This window comes from Vigna umbellata, chromosome 2 (genome assembly GCF_029865625.1).
Source record: "Vigna umbellata cultivar VRB3 chromosome 2, Vumbellata_1.0, whole genome shotgun sequence".
Taxonomy (NCBI): Eukaryota; Viridiplantae; Streptophyta; class Magnoliopsida; order Fabales; family Fabaceae; genus Vigna; species Vigna umbellata.
In genome coordinates, this window is record NC_142166.1 from 53207408 (window position 1) to 53222480 (window position 15073).

The 15073-nt window shown below is 32.5% G+C and overlaps 2 protein-coding genes and 1 long non-coding RNA gene across 3 annotated transcripts; 2 read left to right on the forward strand and 1 right to left on the reverse strand.

Moving 5' to 3' along the window:
• The first annotated feature begins 668 nt into the window (after positions 1-668).
• LOC148204337 (uncharacterized) lies at positions 669-1455 on the forward strand. The gene is made up of 2 exons (XR_015784558.1): positions 669-1314; positions 1382-1455. It is a non-coding gene; the product is annotated as an uncharacterized LOC148204337 (long non-coding RNA).
• Positions 1456-6285: 4830 nt separating this feature from the next.
• Positions 6286-8684, forward strand: LOC124841745 (uncharacterized). The gene is made up of 3 exons (XM_047318070.2): positions 6286-6657; positions 7559-7708; positions 8291-8684. The coding sequence occupies exons 1-3, from the start codon at positions 6388-6390 to the stop codon at positions 8393-8395; spliced, it is 525 nt and encodes a 174-aa protein (XP_047174026.1). The 5' UTR covers positions 6286-6387; the 3' UTR covers positions 8396-8684.
• A 1610-nt stretch (positions 8685-10294) lies between these two features.
• LOC148204338 (grpE protein homolog 2, mitochondrial-like) lies at positions 10295-13779 on the reverse strand. Its single transcript, XM_088107532.1, has 6 exons — positions 13548-13779; positions 13101-13281; positions 12823-13016; positions 12547-12714; positions 11471-11599; positions 10295-10711 (listed from the first exon to the last, which is right to left on the reverse strand). The coding sequence occupies exons 1-6, from the start codon at positions 13674-13676 to the stop codon at positions 10625-10627; spliced, it is 888 nt and encodes a 295-aa protein (XP_087963658.1). The 5' UTR covers positions 13677-13779; the 3' UTR covers positions 10295-10624.
• Between the last annotated feature and the right edge of the window lie 1294 nt (positions 13780-15073).

A 15073-nucleotide genomic window follows, 5' to 3' on the forward strand; every position in this document is an offset into this window, starting at 1 on the left:
GGTCCTGTTGTTGGTGGTTATCCTAAAACTCTAATAATCTTCCAGTATCAATTAGAGAAGGATGTGTTATGTGGTGAGAGTAGTAGGAGGTCCTAGTCTATGTTTATAGACATTAATGGATTAACCTTGTGGGTGATATGATATATTATATTTGGCCAAAATTTTTGTTGTTGAAATCACCACAAGTGCATGACCACCCGAGACTTCCATCAACATTATATCCGGATAATAGAGTCTAGAATGATAATTGCATTTTACATGAATTTATGGTGAATGTATTACGTATAGCAATAGTGTAATGTTTTTCTTTGAATGTTGCATGGTAGCTCACCCTTACTTGTTTGTTTGTGCCGGAAAAATCTTATTTTTGCGATGATCGTATAATGTTTTTGTTATACGGGAGCAGATGAGGGAACGACGTCTGAACCAATTCAAGTGAAGGAGGAAGCAGCAGAAAAATGAAGAATATTTTAAGAAAAAAAAATAAAACATAAATAAAATTAAGAGTGTTTTATTTATGTGTGAAATTATAATGTATTTCTAGTGTGAACTATGTTACTCCTAAATGGAGGATTGTAATATTGTACGATGATTTCTTTATTAATGAAATAAATTTGGGTGTAAGATGTTTTATATTTTGGGGTGTTACATTCAGGATTCATGTGACACCCGGGCACTGACGAGGGCGGGGAGTGACGCCGGTGCAGGGAGCATGGTGCAGGGGGCACAGACAATGAGCGGCTCCTGGCAAGGCTTCCGGTGGAAGGGGTACATGAATGAATCGAACATACACCGGAATGAGAGGGATCTGGAGACTGTGTAGGTATGGGACTATACGGTTGAAGGATAGCTTAAAGGAATTGATTTGACTACTCATATCACCAAAATGCATTTACTTTTCGGTAGCCTGACTCATAAGAACTCCATGGTTAAGCGTGCTTAGCCTGGAGTAATTCTGGGATGGGTGACCTTCTGGGAAGTTTTCCCAGAAAGTGTGCGAGTGAGGACAAAGCACACTGGAAAGCCTGGTGGTGGTCTGTGGGGGCAGTCAACGGTCCCTGTGAGTTGCCGGGACGTTACAGATGGTATCAGAGCCTAGCCTCTCCCAGTACGGTGTGGTTCGAGGACGAACCATTCGGAAGTTGGTGGGCATGTGACACCCGGGCACTGACGAGGGCGGGGAGTGACGCCGGTGCAGGGAGCATGGTGCAGGGGGCACAGACAATGAGCGGCTCCTGGCAAGGCTTCCGGTGGAAGGGGTACATGAATGAATCGAACATACACCGGAATGAGAGGGATCTGGAGACTGTGTAGGTATGGGACTATACGGTTGAAGGATAGCTTAAAGGAATTGATTTGACTACTCATATCACCAAAATAGGTATGGGACTATACGGTTGAAGGATAGCTTAAAGGAATTGATTTGACTACTCATATCACCAAAATGCATTTACTTTTCGGTAGCCTGACTCATAAGAACTCCATGGTTAAGCGTACTGGAAAGCCTGGTGGTGGTCTGTGGGGGCAGTCAACGGTCCCTGTGAGTTGCCGGGACGTTACATTACCAAAATCTAGATACATTTTAATTATGAATTTAGGAATTTCTCTATAATACTTTTGAACTCTAATTTAAGTTTTTATTTTCAAATTAGTAGAACCCTAATTATGAAATTTAGAAATTATATATATATATATTTTTTTATGTTTTTGGTGATGTTTCATTGCATGTTTTATTTATTAATTTATCGTTGTAAATTGAAAAAGTATTTTTCACTTGCCATGGATGGATGTGTTTTTGAAAGCAATTCAAGAATTGACTTTGTTACTTGTCTTGAATTGCTTTATTTATGCGCTTGAATTGCTTTATTTATGCGCTTCAATCGCATTTAATAAGCATTGAATAAATTAAATCCTAGTGTCATGTGTTTTAAATGATGAAGAAAATTGCACCTGTTAGGATGTTAACGTGGATTAAATGCAATAAAGGTTTTGTGTTGGAAAACAATTTTCTATTATGCAATTTGAAAATCGATCCATCCCTATTATGAAAATCTAAATGCCTTTATTGATATGAATTGCAAATAAAATATTTGAATTGGAAAATTTCTATTAAATGAATTAAAATTAATTTTTTAATTTTATTATGTAAATAATGTATCCCTATTTTTATTTAAAATTAAGGAAAATGCGGTTTATAACCATTAAGGATATTTATTTATTTAAAATCAAGTAGGATCAATTTTGTTGGTCATGTGGTCAAAATTTTAAAGTTATTTGATTTTAAATTATTAATGGCTTTATTTCAATTATCTAGATAATAAATAGTGAATAATTGATTTATAGGTCAATTGAAATTATTATTATAAAACATTTTAGGACTGTCTAAATGTTGATTAATTGTTCTTATAATATATGAGCATGGTTATAGATAATTTTGTATGCGTCACTAGTTTTGTTTATATATCCAAAGGAAGTAAGTGACACAAATTGATGTGTATTTTAATTATCATTAATGTAATATGATTAACATCATTATATTTATATATTAGTGGACCTTTCAAAGGAGAACATTAGTATACATAAAATGATTATTTTCCTTTGAATTTGTATTTATGTTTAGTTTTCTTAATCAAAGCATTAATGTTTGACATGTGTGAATTGCGGTATCTATTATGATATCTTTACATTCGTTTGCTACTTTGTTTCAGTCTTCAATGGATTGAATTTACTTTACTAGAGTGAGCAAGTCCAATTTTATTTAGGTGTATTAGATCTTGATTTGGCCTTTTAAATTTGTTGATATCATTATTGATGATATTAGCAATGAAGAGAAAGTTTATTACAAAGCTTGGAAAATTTCAATCAGGCTTAACCTAATATTTAAGCACATGAGCATAGTGAGCAACAATATGTTCGCTAGAATTTAAGAAATTTGTGGAAGAGCGCTCCCAAACTGATGACAACTCCCTCACTATGACATTGATGAGTACCTTGACCACCATGAAGTTTGATGGTTTGCTTACTATGCACGATCATGTGATCGTGACGACAAACATCACAACAAGACTCAAGTCTTTAGGAATGACAGTGGATGAAAGTTTTTTTGTGCAAATCATTTTGAACTCATTATTGTCTAAGTATGATTTGTTTCAAATAAGCTATAATACCATGAAAGACAAGTGGAATGTGCATGAATTGCACAATTTGTAGTTCAAAAGGAGATCAGACTCAAGAACTTAGGAAGTCATTTTGTTCATTACATAAGAAATCAAAGAGTTGGAAAGAAATTTGTAAAGAAATATGGAAAGGATAAATGATCATTAAAGATTGGCGAGTCCTGCACAAAAATTGAGAAGAAAAATGACAAATGTCATTTTATCAGAAAGTCTAGACATTTTTAGAAAGAGTAGATAAAACGTAGAAATTCAATTCCTTTGTATATGCTTGATGTTGCTGGATATTCTTTTAAGATTGTGAATGATTGTTTCAATTTGTTTACACGTACTTGTTTGATTGTATATAATACATTTTATGATGACTTATATAAATTGAATTTGGATAATTTATATGTTGAAACTCTTTTGACCTTCATCATAATGTTGACAACATAATTTAGTGGATAAATGATCTGCTTGCATATGGCATAAGTGTTTAGGACACATTTCCAAAGAAGAGATGGAAGGATTAGTAAAAAATTAAATCCTTTCGAATTTAGATTTTAGTAGTCTAAATGTGTGTGTGGATTGTATTCAAGGCAAATAGACAAAACACATAAAGAAAATATCCATAAGAAGCACTTAGCTTCTCCAATTCATACACATTTATACATGTGGTCTGCTTGACATAAATTCTTTCAATAAAAGAGAAGTACTCTATCACCTTTATTGGTGATTGTGTTATGAACATGGTTATCTGCTGCAAGAGAAATTTCAGTTAATGACTATAAAAGTATGGCCTCAGCCGGTGGGCTGCTATGAGTTGCACTAGCATCACCTTCTCAATCTAATGATAACATGTCTTTGGAACTTGCAAAACACTATTAACAAAATAGATTGTTTTATGTTCGGGGTCGTCTTGGATTAGGGTTACACTTATCGCTTCATTTGAGACGACCAAGTAGAGTTACAACTCATTCCCTACGACCGGTCGTGCCATGATAAGTGGGCTGGCCAAGAGAGTCTTTTTCCCGTAAATGAGGCTTCACACTGCTCGTCCCACTTGATATGAGAGCTCTTCTTTATCGTCTTTAAGATAGACTTTATTTTTTCCATCAACTTGGGGATGAACCGGGAAAGAGATGTCAGACGACCCACTAACCTCTACACCTCCTTGAGATTCTGTTGACTCCTCATCTCTAGGATGGTCGTGCACTTGTTCGAATTTACCTCAATGTCCTCTACATTGAGCATGAAACCCAAAAACTTGTGCACTTTGAGCAGTTTAACTGCATGTTATAGCATCTGATCTAATCAAATACCTACTTCAGATCTTTTGTGTGTTCTTTGACTGAATGAGACCTCACCACCATATCATCCATGTAGAAGTCCATGCATTGGCTTATCTGATGGTGGAAGATCTTGTCCATCAGTCGTTGGTACGTTGCCCCACCATTCTTCACATCGAACGATATAACCATGTAGTAGTAGTTAGTATGCTCGGTGATGAAGAACGTTTCGTCCTTATCTGGATGGTACATGGGCATTTGGTTATACTTAAAGTATGCATATAGGAAACTGGTTGGCACATCATCCACCAATCTGTCAATGCTAGAAAGGAGATAGGCATCCTTTTGTCATGTCTTGTTTGGGTTAGTAAAGTCAATGCACATCCTCCACTGACTGCTCAGTTTTTTAACCATGACCATGTTTGCTAGTCATGTGGTATATGTGACCTCCTGAATGAAGTCGGCTTCTTCTAGCTTCTTGACCTTGACCTTTACGATTCTTTTTCCTTACCAGGTGATGCTTTTTCAGTGTCATCAGGTAGGCCTTCTTGAACAAGACGAGCTTGTGGGACATCACTCTATGGTGAATGTCTAATATGTTTGTTGTAGTCTAGGTAAACAAATTATTGTTGGCCTTCAACACTTACACCAAAGCTTGTTTGTGGTATTCGCTCACACCATTACCATGTTTGTTAATTGGTCTTCTTATTTCCTTAGGCTCAGTTGTTTGATTTCATTTTATGGCTCCATGCGATCCTTTGTATTTGTCTTGGGATTTAAGTAAGTCATGTCCAAATCTGATCTTCTTATCTCTGAATTGAGTCGGCCAATTTTTAATAACTATTTTTTAAATATAAATAATTGTTTATAATAAAAAATTATATAATAATAAAATTATACAAAGAATTTTTTATAATTATTAGTAAAAAACAATTTGTTGAATATGATAATAAAAAAACAATATTATTATTATTATTATAAAATTAAATATAAATAAATTTTACAATATTATAAATAATTTTTGTTTATTTTGTGGAGAGTTTTATAATTAAAAAGAGTTAAGTTTAAAAAACAGTTAAATGGAGAAAAACGGTTAAATTTAAAAAGAATAATTGTATAAAAGATAAAATTAATAAAATAATTATTTTAACTTAAAAAAATTATATTTAAAGTATAAAATTATAAAAGAAATGTCAACTCCAAAAGGGAAAATTCTCTTTACCTATATATTGTTAACAAAGAAAATTTGTAAATTATAATTTAATAAATATTTGCTAGAATAAGAAAAATGAACATACACACATTTGTTTTTATTTTATCTATTAATATATACATATTTCTTTTAAATATTATTTAATAAAGAATTAAATATATTTTTATCTCTTAACTTTTGAAATAGAATTATAACAAATTTTAGCATCAAGTACGATTATCAATTAATGTTGAAAAAAATATATTAAATAATATAAATATTAAATAAATTTAAAAAAATTAAATTAAAAAAATTAAATTCACATATTTTCAAAATTAAAAATTAAATTAAATTACAAAATAAAATAAAAACTAATTATAATTTTTACTTAAAATTAAAAAAACAAAACATGTTTAACTTTTAAATAAATTGTTTTATAGAAAAAAATAAGTCACTTTTATAATCTTTTATTGTAATTTTATCTTATACATATTTGTAGTGATTTTTTATAATAAAAATAATAATTACATAATTTTTTAAATTATATTTAATACCATAACAATTTTAAAATGTTTACATTTACAGGATTTATATTTTCAATAATAATAAAATAATCTTAAAAGTTGCCACTACTTGCTTTTAACCTTATTCTCGGAACAAAAGCCACTTCTCACTGTGCCACTTCTTCCCTGGCATGCCCAGAAGCAACCCAAAACTCCAATTCCTCTTCGTGTTCTGCCACCGCCACTAAATGGAGGCAGTCGGTTCCAGACTCGGCCGCGCCTCCTCTCGTTACGGTTCCACCACCGTCTTCACCGGCCCCGTCAGGAAGTGGAAGAAGAAGTGGGTCCACGTCACTCCCTCTTCCTCACCCAGTAACAGCAACACCAACAACAACGCTCACGCTCCTGCCAATTCCAACGCTTCCTCTCTTCTCCTCCTGCGCCGGTGGACCCCAACCACCGACGATGACGCTGCCGCCACCGATGAGCCTCCTAGGAGGAAGTTCCGTTACACCCCTGTATGTCTCTCTCTGTCCCTGTCTTTTTCTGGTTTACCCTTTTGAATTTTGGGGTGAATATTTAATTGGGGTTTTGTTTTGTGGTGAAAAGTTTCCAATTTTGTTCCTGCGCTGTGTTGATGGGGTGTGGTGTTTAAGTGGGTTTGGATTTTTGCTCTGTAATGAAGGAGTGAGTTGGGGTTTGGGGATGTGATAAAGGGTTTGTTAGCTGCCTTATGTGTGGATTTTAGGTCGTGATATATGTGTGACAGAGAGGGAAGAAAACAGAGAAAAGGAAGTACAGATTAAAGTTTTTCTTTTTTTTTGTGGAAAAATGTGTTTAGGACCTCTGCTTTGCCCGAAACTGAATTTTGGTGCATGTAATCTCAGATTGATGAATTCTGATCCCTAATTTTTCAAAATATGTAATTTAGTCCCAGTCAATGATCAAACTTCAGTTACTGATTTTGATTTTTAGTAAATTAGAAAAGGGATTAGAGTCATATCTTTGGAGACTAAATTCTAAATTTTGAAAGTATAAGAACTAAAATGTAGTTTGACCAAAAGTGGGTAAAAGAATACATTTCTCTTTTTTATTTTGGGTGAAGGAAAATGAAAAAAATGAGTTTAACTTCTAAAAGTACAATAACAACAATAACTAAGTATTACAATTGAGAAATAAGGGAGAAAAATAGAGAGGAAATGATATAGGAGAAAAAAGTGGACATATGCACAAGGTTGCTTTAGTCCTTATTTGGGTGGAAATTGTGATTCCACTGAGGGTTGAAATTTGTATCTTTTATTGTCGGTAGAAACTAGTTATGTCATAAATTTGTGTATGGGATGGTGGATGGGTGGATCATTGTTTCTGTCAAATATGTCATTTTCATTATAGTGAGGATTGGTCAATTTAATGATGCAGATTGCTGTTCTAGAAGAACAGAAAAAGAATATGGTGAAGGATGAAAATGAACCTGCAACTGAGAGTGATCAATCCGAAGCTAGACAGACAAATGTCATTCATGAAATGCAAGGGAAATTGAACATGAATGAAATGTCGGAGGAAACAAAGGTAAAGTAACAGAGTCCTTCATTCCTGTTATGAATGGATTAGGACATTACTCTGCTTTCGATTTTCGGGCTTTCAAAAAGTTGACGGTATTTGATATGCTTGAAAATTTTCTTTTCCTCTCTTTCATTATACTGCGCTTAGATTATCGTTTGCTTACTAAATTCCAATATTGACACACAAACCTAGTGTTAACATTCAAGAACAATCATGTGTGCTTGCTATAAACCATAATGCCATGTAAAGATTGCTGCTATTATTTGCCTCTAGTAGATTAGAAAACCATTCTTCCAACTCAAGTATAACACTATAAACATTGCCTATGTTGTACTAAATAAAAGAGGAGGGTTTTGTTGCAAAATTGAGAAGTTGATCATTGCCAACTTGACCTTATATTTGAAGATTTGGAATTTGATTGAGGTAACTGATATAGTGTGATTCATAGAATGCATAGTACATTGGTGATTTTTGTAGCCAACTGCTTATCCCACTTAATAGAAGAATAAGACTTTTGTTATCGTTATTGATGGTGAGTATAGCATTAGGATCATTATTAGCATTGGTCTACATATCAATGTGTTGCAGGATTCAAACATCGTTAGAAAGGATGATGATGGTTTGGTGGACTTGCAAAGCCACAATGATGAAACCAGCCAGAACAGTGATACTCAATTGGAAAATAATGTGTAGTGGTTGGTCCATGAACTGAGTATGTGATATGTAAGTAGAAAATCAGTGTGAGGCAGCGAAGTGTTCATTCAAGAAATACTGAGCTAGTATATAATACCTCTTATCTTCTACCTTTCTACCATCATACATTGACATGTAATGTAATTAGCCATAATCTTGTTTATAGTGCTGCCAGTAGTATAGGGATGATCAGTGACTAGTTTTGGTCAACAAGGGATGATCAGTTATTTTTCGTGATGGATCATATGTATGATGTGATGTTTACTGTGTATTGCCTTCTTATTGTGCATTTCAGCCTTTGGAAATTAATTACTGTGGAGGGCAAAATTTAGATGCAATTTCTCAAGTTTTAATTTGAATTTTAAATGGAAACATCTGGTATAAAGGGAGTGTGGGGGAAATGACAAACTCTGTGACAGTCTTTTTGATTGTGGTATGCTTTGTTTTAGTGTAATGCTTGGCTGGGAGGGGAAAATGGAGGAACAAAATTTCTCTCTATTTAACGGTGAGTTTCTTTCAGTATTTTTTTTTGAGAAAAAGTCGCTTTTAACAGAAAAAGTTGCTTTTTACCCTTGATAAATGCACATTTAGTGTATATGATTAGACGTTTAAAGGGTTGTTATATGAAAAATAAAAATGTATTCAAAATAAAAATGAAGTATATAACAATTGAATTTAAACTAAACCCACGTTTAGTATTGTCAAAACTATCCACATCCACATAATTGAATTTAGAGCTATATTATATAGCTTTCGGCGTCTTCGGGCTTCTTTCAAACGTTTTACTAAACGTTAAAATAACTTGTTCTATTAATGTGCATCGAAATTAGAAGATCGAACGGTCATTGATCAAAGTATTTTCACGACGAAATATTACTGTGATTATGTAATTATGATTAATAGATCGAATAATTATCTTACATGAAAATTAGGCTTAATATTAAATAATGTAAGATAAAACATAATTACTTTCTATTGAACTGTAATTAGATTATTGTTAATAATAAAAGTAAGTAATCACATTTAATAGCTTCGAACAGTGTTAGAAGAATATGCGGATCTAGAGCTAAGGACAATGTTTGAGTACTTGACGACGGTAATATTGCTTGAGAGATAATCTCCACCTTATATTTCGAAACAATTTTATTTCTTAACCTTTATTTTTTAAAATGACAAGACACATTGTTTAAGTACAATACAGATTCCTTTCATTATATAACTATTTCAAGAATAAATTCTATGTAAATGTTAATAACGTTTTTCTGAAATTAAATGAATCTATAATATGAATCAATTTTGTTTTAATTTGGATTCAAATTTGTTAATTTACATACAAAATCAAATAAAATTAGTTCTCACTTTAACCTATTATCCGTCTTCCTTTCTATATCACTAACCTACTCCGTTTTCTTTTTGGATGAGTTATATAAAATACCCATAAACTAAATCGACAATTAATGTTTGAAAAATGACAATTTTTTCACTTTTTACTGATAATAACAATAATAATTGAATCTTTATCGCATACATAAATTCTCAGAATAAACTGTAATTCTGCAATTTTCAGCAATTCTGCAATTGAACATATTAAGGACGGGTAACACATTCTTGCTAATAAGGCAGAAGAAATTAGATTCCTCGGCCTAATTTTTTAATAACACCATCTAAGCAACCTCAGTGAAACAAAATAATATAAAGCACAAGATTGTAAAAAATGTGATATGTAGAACACCATCTAACCATCTATTTTTTGACAGTAAAAAATCTTTATACTGACCAAGTATTGACCCAAGTAATCATTACATATAATGGTATGTAGAAAACCATACAGAATCTTTATACTGACCAAGTATTCATTAGATATAATGGTATGTAGAAAACCATAGAGAATTCAATAAATGGACAAAAATGGGGGAAGGGGGAAGCTGCATGTGAAAATTAACCATCAGGCACAAAAGTCTTACAATTTCACCCCTTGTAAAATTATGATTTGCCAAAAGGGACTAAAACTCCTGAACTCAGTGCGGGTACTCAGAGGTTACAAAAGATGTTACTATATTGAACATGCAAACAGCATGTATACTATCAAAATCTCATGGAATCAAGATCGTCGTACATGGTATTTTTTTTATTAAAAAATAAGAGTCCGAATAATAGAAGCATATTGCAAAAAGACGTTGAATGGTATTCAACAAGAACTCACTACTCAGGCTTTCCTTCATGCCATCATCACTCAGTTGCTTTGCTGTCATCTACTTCTTGAGTTACACCAACTTCTGCCGGACGAAGAACACGATCATAGAGCATATATCCAGCCTGCAAAAATGACCAAGGGTTAAGCCATGTAAGGATTGATGGTAAGGGATGTAAACAAAGGAAATTACTAACGGTGGCATTGTTTGAGTGTTTATGAATGAACCGTCAATCAAACCTAAGAACAAGACCACATTTATTCCAAACTCTCAAAATGGATTTTAAATCCAAATCACCCTCATCAAAATGTCATCAAAGATGAAGTTTGCATTCGATTATATACTATAATATGATTATATATTTAATTAATGTGTGATTTCCATCACACTTCCTTACACTGGGAATGAAAATCTTGAGTTTGAAACTTAATATCTGCGAGTGACGCAATGACAGCTCAATAGCAAGTGCCACTATAGACTTATTAAACCTTACCAAGATAGGTCCTAAATTTAGACCTAACTAAATCCTATAAAACTAACTTGTAAGGTGAATTTGCACTCATTTATAAATTATAATTTGGTTGTATCTCGGATCAATGTGATATTTCCAACACACCTTTTCTGTCAAGGACACAAGCACAAATACAATAAACATTGATGGAAATAATCAGTGGAAAATATGATTAATAATGAACATTGATGGAAATAATCAGTGGCAAATACAATAAACAAAAAGCTAATCATTAATAATGAAACACCTCAACCTAGACTTCGTATAGTTTCCGAGTTCGAGAAGGTTTTCCAAATACAACACAATTTTGAAAAAAATTGTCGACATTGGGAAAAAAATCACAGTACTACAACAAGGAAGTATATAGAATACCTTTAGAACAACTCCAACAGTGCCAGGGGCCTTGGTAGCATCAGGGATTTGAAAGATGGCATTGTGCCTGTGTGGATCAAATGGCTCATTTGTAGGATCATATTTTTCTACACCATGCTTTTTCAGTACCTATAAGCAATAGTTGTCAACCAAAATGAACAAGATTACACACTGGAACTATTTCTAGGAGCACATTAAGTCAAGCAAACAATATAAAAAGGATTAACTTAGCCTCACTTCACTCCCTTACGAACCACTCTCAAATCAACTCTTTTCTAACCTCCCTCCCAAATGAACCACTCTAAACATTCTAACCACGGACCTATTGTTAGGGTTGATTTTAATATTCCATCAATCACTACATGACTGTTACTTACGTATTAGCCTAACTATGCATTCACATTTCTTGTACTGGTCTTTCTTGGACTCAGGCTTAAATTGGGTTTTAATGCGTTCTTTAATTTGTGTCCAAGCTTCTCTTAAATCTTAAATATAAGGGACAATAACATTAGGATTTCAATCATAATGCTTGAAGGACGTCTAATTGAAAACGCTTTTAAAAAAACAGAATGATTAACCAAAAAGTTATTACAATTCACAGCAAATTTGTATCTTCTAGAGGGTGCTTGCACAATCAGACCCTAGGTTTGATTCCCTAGTTTTCTTCTAATCTTTTCTATTGTTTTCTTCGATTTTCACTACAACCAGGCTACTTCCCTTGCAGACAATATGGACAATTCAACCCACCAAAACCAAAGTACCAGAATTAATTTTTCCTTTAAGATTTTCTAAAACCAGTATTAATCCTAGAATGTGCGGATAACACCCTGACAGCTTGACAGTCACCAACTTAGCCAAAGTCCACTTCCTATTCCTGGCACATCAACTCCCCAAAACCCCTTTCATACAGACCCAAAGAACCTTCAAATCCACCTGTTATCTATCATGTACACAGAAACCCATCTAAACACTGCAACAAGAGGTAAAACAACTTTATAAATGACACTGAGAAAATACATTATTCTAGCTAGGACTATTGCAAATAAACAACATAGCCATAGAGTATAACAGTCTACCTCTGCAAGTTGCTTCTCGGTCATTTCCACACCTTCAAGAAGTGTTTTCAGGAGTTGTGCTGCTTCCGAAGACTCCTTAGGAGATTCAATTTTTGAAAAACTCTCCTTTACAACAGAGGAAGCTCTTCCTAAATTGTCAGCAACATCTAGTAGACTCTTCGCAAAATTCTACATCACATTAAAGCCACTCAGCACAAAAATTGAAGAGCGAGTACCAAGAGGTGAAGACTCTTCCCAAATCAAAAAATAACAATTTAAAAAAGGTAAAAAATCGACCTGTATAGCAAATTTTTTCGAATTTTCTGCTTCACGCTTTGTTCTGGCCATGACATTCTCCATCTCCGCATAAGTTCGCAGAACTTTGTCCTGCATTTGCGCAATCTCCTTGTGTTTCAACTTCAAAAGCTGTTCCTTCTCAGCAACAAGCTTTATTAAATCATCCCTGGATTGATCACATTCACTCTCTACATCTGAAACAGAAAACGCAGTTCACTCAAAACTTCAAATATTTCTTTCGACCAATCAAGCTTAAGACCGAGATTTCGAAACGAAACCTGATTCTTCGGTTTGATCAGCAGCTTTGGTTTGTTCAGACTGATCAGTCACCTTTTCTTCCTCACATGCCTTTACAGGGTCATTACTAGCAGGTTCAGATGAGGCCGAAGAAGAAAATCCGAATCTCGAAGTCAAAGATGAATTCAGTGGATTCCGCAAAGTAGCTTCAACTGGAATCAGCTGGAACATTAGAAATATCACATGATGAGAATACTTAACCAAAGCTAAATATCCTGAACGCAGAATTCTAAGGAACAAAATAGAATAATTACAAAATCTACAAAATAATTCATTGCCAAAATATCATAATGATAAACTCAACTCACACATGGAATACAAAATGCCAAAACGGTAATGTTTTCGATAAACCCTAGTTAAACCCCAATACTAAAATTAGCAAAAAAAGAGAAAAGAAAACTGTGTTCAGGTTTTTAGAATAGGGTTACCTTGTTGGGTGATGGGTGGAGGAGAGAATGAAAGTGATTGGAGAAAGGTTGGGAATTTCGTGAAACAGAAAGGGTGAAGCTTCGACAAAGGGTTGCAGAGGAACGGGACAGCACCCTGTGGAAGAACATGGCCGAAGAAAACGGATTGAACAGAGATTCGAGTTGGGATTGAAGAGAGAAAGTGGTTTTTGAGGAGAAAAGTGAGGAAATGAAGAAGGGAAAATTTGCTTGGACACAAAGAAAACAATGTTTGTGGGGTTAGGGTTTAAGGGAAACATTTATGTGTTGACGATTTTACCCTTCTGTTTTGGGTTTAGAAACTGCAATGTTTAGTTTCTGTTGTGTGATGAAATGGGAATTTCACTTTGGGTTTCAAATTAGAAGAATCTAGACAAATAGAAGATATGCAATCATCTATTGTTCTAGTTAATGTTGTTTTTCCTTCTTTTTTTTTTTTTTATAATGTTTGGTGGGAGAAATCTATAACTTCTAAAAATATTTCATTACAATCTTTAGGTGTCTATATGTATGTCTCATGTATTAAATAATAAAACATCAAATAAATTTGTGTTAGTTTGAAAATTAATATTTTGAAGAAAAATATGTTTTTAACATCAAAATTAATAAACATGTAAATATTATTGACATGTTTTAACAATATTACAAAGGCTAATTTCGTATAATTATTAAAGTTTTGGAATAAAGAAGACTGAAAAAAATTTAATATCTATTAATTTTTAGAGTTACTCAATTTATTTAACCTGATGTTAAATTACATTAAGTTACTTTTTAATTTTTTGTAAAATAATACAAATATCTCTCATTCTTTTTATATTTACCGTGACTCTTTTCAAAGTCCCGTTATAATGTTTTCAAATACTTAAAGAACAATAATATAATATACAAAGAGTTTTCGGTACAAAATGTTTTAGAAATGAAAAAAGTACATATATAAAAAAATTACATTTACAATTTATTATATTATCACTGATTCTTTATGTTATTTTAGGATTAAAAATATTTTTATTCTTTTAATTTTGACGTAAAATTAAAATTTATTTTTGTTCAAATTTTAATACATTTTAATTTTCAAATTCATATATATATATATATATATATATATATATAATTTTTTAAACTTAATTACTTTAAATATTTTAACGTTAAATGTTTTTGAAATGTTAAAAAATATAATGGAATTGGATTAAAAGAATTATATTAATTATTTTTAAAGTTTAATAATCAAATTGTATTAAAATTTTGCATAAATTCCAATTTTGCATTTCGTGTATATATATATATATATATATATATATATATATATATATATATATATATATATATATATATATATATAGAAATAATTACTTTTTTCATAATGTAAGAAATTATGATAAAGAAATAATCTCATGTTTTATCAAATATAATTGATACTCTTATATCACGTGACAAGAAATTTATCTTACTAAAAAAATTACAAACACATACAAGTAAGATTTTAGGATAAATGTCAAATAGGAAGAGGA

Excerpts from the sequence above, each read along its gene's own strand:
- LOC148204338 (XM_088107532.1), bottom strand. The coding sequence starts at position 13,676 with ATGTTCTTCCACAGGGTGCTGTCCCGTTCCTCTGCAACCCTTTGTCGA. Across the intron at positions 13,017-13,100 it reads TGATCAAACCGAAGAATCAG|ATGTAGAGAGTGAATGTGAT; the intron begins GTTTCGTTTCGA and ends TTTCTGTTTCAG. Across the intron at positions 11,600-12,546 it reads CCGAGAAGCAACTTGCAGAG|GTACTGAAAAAGCATGGTGT; the intron begins GTAGACTGTTAT and ends TATTGCTTATAG.
- LOC124841745 (XM_047318070.2), top strand. The coding sequence starts at position 6,388 with ATGGAGGCAGTCGGTTCCAGACTCGGCCGCGCCTCCTCTCGTTACGGT. Across the intron at positions 6,658-7,558 it reads GGAAGTTCCGTTACACCCCT|ATTGCTGTTCTAGAAGAACA; the intron begins GTATGTCTCTCT and ends TTAATGATGCAG. Across the intron at positions 7,709-8,290 it reads AAATGTCGGAGGAAACAAAG|GATTCAAACATCGTTAGAAA; the intron begins GTAAAGTAACAG and ends AATGTGTTGCAG.